The sequence below is a fragment of the Cyrtonyx montezumae genome, unplaced genomic scaffold (genome assembly GCF_038088225.1).
Source record: "Cyrtonyx montezumae isolate F1298 unplaced genomic scaffold, pur_monq_1.0 scaffold_2, whole genome shotgun sequence".
NCBI lineage: Eukaryota > Metazoa > Chordata > Aves > Galliformes > Odontophoridae > Cyrtonyx > Cyrtonyx montezumae.
The window spans coordinates 43,221,687-43,227,866 of NW_027071936.1; the positions used below are offsets into that span (position 1 = coordinate 43,221,687).

The 6,180-nt window shown below is 35.1% G+C and overlaps 1 protein-coding gene across 2 annotated transcripts in view; it reads right to left on the bottom strand.

The window, feature by feature from the left end:
- CEP135 (centrosomal protein 135) overlaps positions 1–4,627 on the bottom strand; it is a 28,599-nt gene extending 23,972 nt beyond the window's left edge. For both annotated transcript variants that reach the window (XM_065737010.1, XM_065737011.1), the window contains exons 1-4: positions 4,513–4,627; positions 3,132–3,322; positions 2,497–2,664; positions 655–796 (exon numbers count right to left, since the gene is read on the bottom strand). In XM_065737010.1, coding sequence (XP_065593082.1) covers positions 655–796; positions 2,497–2,664; positions 3,132–3,322; positions 4,513–4,625 — 614 coding nt within the window. In that variant the 5' untranslated portion in view covers positions 4,626–4,627. The remainder of the gene's footprint in view (positions 1–654; positions 797–2,496; positions 2,665–3,131; positions 3,323–4,512) is intronic.
- Positions 4,628–6,180: the final 1,553 nt, after the last annotated feature.

A 6,180-nucleotide genomic window follows, 5' to 3' on the forward strand; every position in this document is an offset into this window, starting at 1 on the left:
TGTGGGCTCCTCTCCATGGGCTACAGGTCCCAACAGGAGTCTGTTCTACAGTGGCTTTCTTTCCATAGATTTCAATCTCCTTCAGAGCATATCCTCCTATTCAGTGTGTTCATTTTGGAATCAGCTGAAGCCAGCTGTGTCTGGCACAGGGCAGCCCTTGATTTCCTCTCACAGAGGCCACCCCTACAGCTTCCTTGCTAACAAGACCTTGTCAAGTAAATCCACTTACAGACATACACAGAATAAGAAAAAATTTTCTTGAACTTTTCATAATGTAGGTTCCCAAGCCAAAAACAGTATTAAGAATATACTAGCCTTCCACCATAAGCACAAAAATCAGTTTGCTCCTGTACAAAATGTTACATTTAGTTTTTTTCTAGAATCCCCTACTTAAAATTCAGTGGAAGAGTAAAACCCATACAGAAATCTTAATAGAAATCCCTTAAGGAAATAAGTAGCATATTAAATATCACTGCAACTTCAACAGAATCAGCACGGTCAATCAATAAGTAAAATCTTATTTAGAAACTATAGATTTCTCAAAATACCATGGATCTTTTTTCCTCGGGCAAATTTGAAAGGCAGAAGGAGGTGCTGAAATCACAGCAGCACATCTTTAACACCTAACCACCATTTAAATATCCTTTAGATTACCGATTATCAGCCACCTGAAGAAGGTCTGCAATGTACGGGTCCTCGGGCTGAGGCACTGGATAGGCACTGACACCTGACGGAGGGACAGGCTGGTCTATCTGCATGCGTTGACGCCTGAATGGGATGTTTCTTTTTCTGCCACCTGAAAAAGCCCAGTCAAATGAGTTACCAAGGTTGGAAAAGGCCTACAAGATCATCCAGTCCAACTGTCCACCTATCACCAACAGTTCTCACTCAACCACATCCCTCAACACAATGTCTAAATGTTCCTCGAACATCTCCTGGGTTGGTGACTCCACCATCTCTCTGGGCAGCCCATTCAGTGCCTGAGTCAAATAGCTGTTACACGAAGTGAAAGAGTCTTCACCTTGTATATAAAATGTGATTCTGCATTTATTCCACTGCTTCTGAAGTGTCACAATGCATCATTTTAATCTCAGCGAAACAAGTTAATCAAATTTTCCACATATTCTGCAGCTAGTACTAGTTTTCCCAAACTCCAGTTTTAAAATACTATGTGAAGTCTAGTACAAGTAATTTGCTCCTGTGCTTAAGTCTCTAAGTAGTCAATAGCTTGAATTGTTGAATCTGTGACTGATTTACCCTCTTCTCCAGTTTAAACACTATATATAAGTATTAAGAGTCTTTAATAATAACAGTACAAATAAAGCCTTTAGCTCTTTGAAGAAAATACACGTGCATTCAGCAACAGAGAGAGAAAGCAAGATAGAAAGCAGGAAAATCAAGAAGCAAAGGACGGGAGAAGATTCACTAACAAAAGAGAGGATATAGAAGTGGCAGTCATTTGGCATTGTTAAGTAGTTCCCCAGTAGTTAAAAAAAAGCAACTAAAAAAGCTAAGTTAAAACACCACAAAAACATTTTGTTTTCAAATTTAAGAGTTATTTCAAGACCTGATTTTCTGTGATGTTTACAAATGTTTCTTTCCCTTCTATTCTACTATCACTTATACCATAAACATATCAAGCAAAGTAGGTCATTTGTTGCACGGTAGCGCTATATCAAAGAAAAAGCAAAATATAGTATTTTACAGAGTGAAAACTTATTTTTCATCAAGCAAATAAGTACATGAAGCTTTTGATGCTGTAATATAGAAAAATCTTGTAAGAGTGATGGACATTAGTGAAGTATGAAGGAAGACACACAAAAGCGTAACAGCATCTTTGAAGCAAAGGACATAGAATATAGACAGGAATGAAAAGGAGTGGTTTTTAGTTCACCTCTCTACATCATTTTTTCCCTCAGTTGCCAAAAAGATAGGTAAAATCAAATGACTTTGAAGGAAAGAATTAATTTTACAGTACACTTTCCATTATTATCCTTAATTTGAAACAAGATGAAAAAAATGAAAAAAAGGAAGTAGTAGTTAACCTAAGAAGTGATATCCTTGACATCTTAAGTTATAAAAAAAAATCTTTGAATGTTGTAAACTTTCAGAGGGTTGGACTATTTGTCTGCAGACATATTTTGCTTCTTGCTACCTTTTCATCTTGGTTAATAAATAGCAGAATTATTCACTTACACAGCATCAGTTAACTGTCAAAACATTCAAATATATATATAAGACTAGATAGTCTTCTAATGAATTCAAGTTTGCATTCAAATTTGTCCACAGTACCACTGATGAAATTTCTTGCATACAGAGAGGAAGACTGAATTCAGAGCCCGAAGTTTCAAAAGGTAATGTCATTTCATTAGACAGTGTTATTTGACAATTTGTAATTTATCTTCCTATACAGAAATTATATATATATATATATCTTCTGAAGAAAAAAAAATACCCAAGAGAGAAGTTAAATTACCTATGACTATTTTCACTCACCAGGAGTTTGCACCACTGCTTGCAGATTCTTCTCCTGAAGCTGCTGAATTTTTTCAGTCTTGGCTTTGCTCTCTTTTTCCAGCAGTTTAATTTTATGCACATATTGGTTATTCAGGAATCTCAAGTCAGCTGCTTCATTTTCAATCCTCCTTAAGCGAGCTTTCAAGTCTTCAAGGGAGAGAAAAAGCAGTTTTATCTTTTTTATTCACTAACTTAAGTATAAAAATCATGCTTATATTCTTCTTTCATAACAAAGTTTTCACATATCCATTGGTAAGTTTATGCTATATACCATACAGATGTATACATAAACACTAATACATATTTGTATACATGTTTATATAAACTATACCTAATTTAACAACAGTACTTCTTCATTTTACATTGAAAAGTAGTATTTTAAAACATGAAAGCATGTGTTAAAAAGTTCTAACAGTTTTTCATTCAATTTAAATTGACTTGCAGGACTTCTGATGACTTTTAATTACGAAAGGAATATCTTCACACGAGCCTTAATTAAAGGCACCAAAATTAATGATCACAAGTAAAACTACAGATACATGAATCTGCAGATACATTCACACTTCTGTCAATGAAGCGTTTAACAAAAAAAATCCTCACCACTTTTATAGTACCTTTAATACGATGATCAGATTGCTCTTTCAGTTTTAATATTTCCAAATGCAGCTCATTATTTTCCCTGGTGAGTTTTGCGTTCTCAGTTTTATACGGTTCTATAATAGCATCATAATTGCTGCACTCTTTTTCAGCTTTTCCAGCAGATAACTTTGCACTGCGCAGGCTCTCTGTTGTATGAACAAGGTCACTAGAATCAAGGACCAGACATGATCAGAATGATATCAACCTTTAAACTGTTGCTTTAAATAAGTAAAACCTTAGAAACAGGACCAGACCATGGTAAATGTAGAACATATAAGTCCCAAGAAAGACAAAGAGAAAGTTAATGTAAGAAAAATGGCAAGACAGAAATCATTCACTTAAAAAGAGTATATAGGAAAGAACAAACATACAAAATAAAGATAGGGAGAAATTTACTACTGATAATTCAAAAACTCCCTTTTCTACACAAAGTGAAAAATTAAAAAATGGCCAGATTATGTATTTATTTTTAACTCTAAACGCTATATACCCTATAGCACTCCATACCACAGAAGAAAGCTATAGTTAAGAATTTAAAGACTCAGAAGGTTAGTAGTACTGTTATATGGTGATCAGAATCTCCATATCTGAGAGTTCTGGTAAGTAGCTACAAACATTTCTGTGAACGTTAAAGTCACTGATAGAGAGACTAAACCTATCTGTTTATCAGTCTCTGAAAGAGACAACCTTGTCAGATAACTCTACATCTGCTACATATGATTCTTCTGCCTGTATTAGAAACTATTACCAGAACAGACTGCATCTTTATTTGCATGTTTAGACACATGTAAGTGGATTACTATGGAATTTATCGTGTTTCTATTGCATCAAAGCCAGGAAATGTCAGAAACAAAAAGAAGGTGACAAGAAAGTTTGCTTTTCTTCTACTTTTATCCTGCTAAACAGCAAAGACAGCAAACTTAAACTTCTCCAAATGGAATATCAAAAAATGGAGCTGTGAATGTTTTATGTTCAGTTACAGCAGAGACAATGGGGACTATTATTTATACAACCAGCTATAAATTATCTTTCAATTATCAGCAGCAATGCTTTGGGCTAACTGGCAAGGTTAGAAAGCTGAATTTCCCCGATTGTAGCCCCTTAGAAACCATCTTAATGATATAATTGATTTGAAATAAATCTTAAGATGTCCATATAACAGAAACCCATCTGACTTCATCATATGCTGAAACCAAATGTTAGGTTTGAAATAAATGTGCTTGAAAATAATCTCTAGCCATTTTCCTTGCATGAAAAATAAATAAAGAAATCAAACAATACGTACTATTCAAACACAATGTTGTTTTTAAATACAATCTGTTTGTTCGTTTCAATTAAGAATCTCCTTCGGAGTACCTGAAAAGCTTTTCCACCAAAGGTAAACTCTCCACTCCTAAGGGCTGCCGATAACCCAGCTGATCCAGACGTTTCCTCAGGTTAACGAATCTCCGCTCTGCTGCTGTTGTCATTGTAAACACAGCTCCAAAGTGGCTTTTGTAAAGCTCAAGGAAAAAAAGGACACCCGCAAAACATATTTTGCTACAGCATCTGTTCCTCAAAGCAGGAATAATACAGAAAGTAGTAATGGAAAAGTCATTTATTGCATAATAAGTACATAAGCATATTCTGAAAATTTAGGTAAAACAAAACAGAATCATAAGGCAACAAAAAATTTTTCAACGTTTACATTTTTATTTTATTTTAACATTTGCCTTCTCAATTAACTGCTTATCTCTGAGCATTTCCTAACATTAGAAAGCATTCAAGGCCTGGTTGGATGGAGAGTCTGATATAGTGGGTGACAACCCTGCACACAAGTGGGTTGAACTGTACAAACTTTCAGGCCCCTTCCAACATAAACCATTCAGTGAGTCTACCATCTTAAGAGTACAGAAATATGTGAGTTTTCTTTACAGAGCTGAACTGTGAAAAGATCCCTTTGTGAGAGGACAAAGTAGATTCTCAGTTTTTGAATCATTAATCAGCATGGCATCTTTCACAATCCAAAATGAAAGACTTTCAAAGGAAAAAAAAACAACACATACTTTTTTAGCTTTCATATTTAAATTTGCTTCTAGAATTTACAAGGCAGTGCTTATATTTCTACAGTAACGTTGAGCATTCTGTGTTGAATTTAGGATGACACTGATTGTGCTACTGTATCAGGATCATGTCTCACAAATCCACCACGTAAGATAATAACTCTTGAGCCCATCTCCTTAAGAACTGGATGAGTTAAAAAGATTGATTACAGTTGTTAACAGTTATACAGTTGATATAGTTGTATCAGCCTTAATTTAAGAGCTCATGTTTTGGAAAGAAAAATTTTTTTTCCCACTAATCACCTTGAAAGAGTTTCACAGTAACAGCAAGAACAAAACTGCATTACAGTGGGTAAGGGAATAAAGCTTTTCTGCAGTAACTACGCTTGTTTGTGCTCCAGTATGACCAAGATACAGGATCTTGTTACATCACTGCAACTGACATTTAAGTGAGGTACTGTTCCTAAATGTACTCTAGGATTAAAAGACAAAGAACTTTCAGAATAAATCCCTGTCACATCTTTCTCAGTCTTAAGTCTGAGAAATCCATGCTCATTCATTACTACTGCTTTACACAAACAAGAAAAAGTATTATCTTATATTCTCTAGAGCCAAGTTTGATAACAAAATTAATCCAAGAAATGGGTTAGGTCATTTGTGGTGTAGGTCCAAATGATGTACAGAAATTAAAATAACTAGAAGAGCTGGGGGTCATTGCTTACCAGAGTCACCGAAGCATTTAAGACAAAAATCTTTGAATGCTCTTTCACACAGGAGAATGACATTGGAAAGATATTACAACCAGTAGTTCCAGACCTCTCTCTTACAGATAACCACATCACAAACCTTACAGCCTAAACTTAAGGCTAGCTGCTTGAGCTTATCACATCAAAAAGCCTTCAACAACCTCTCCGTCAGGAAAGTTTTTTGGAGATACAAAATGCGTATAAGAATGGCAGCTCAGCTTCAGCACAACCTGAGC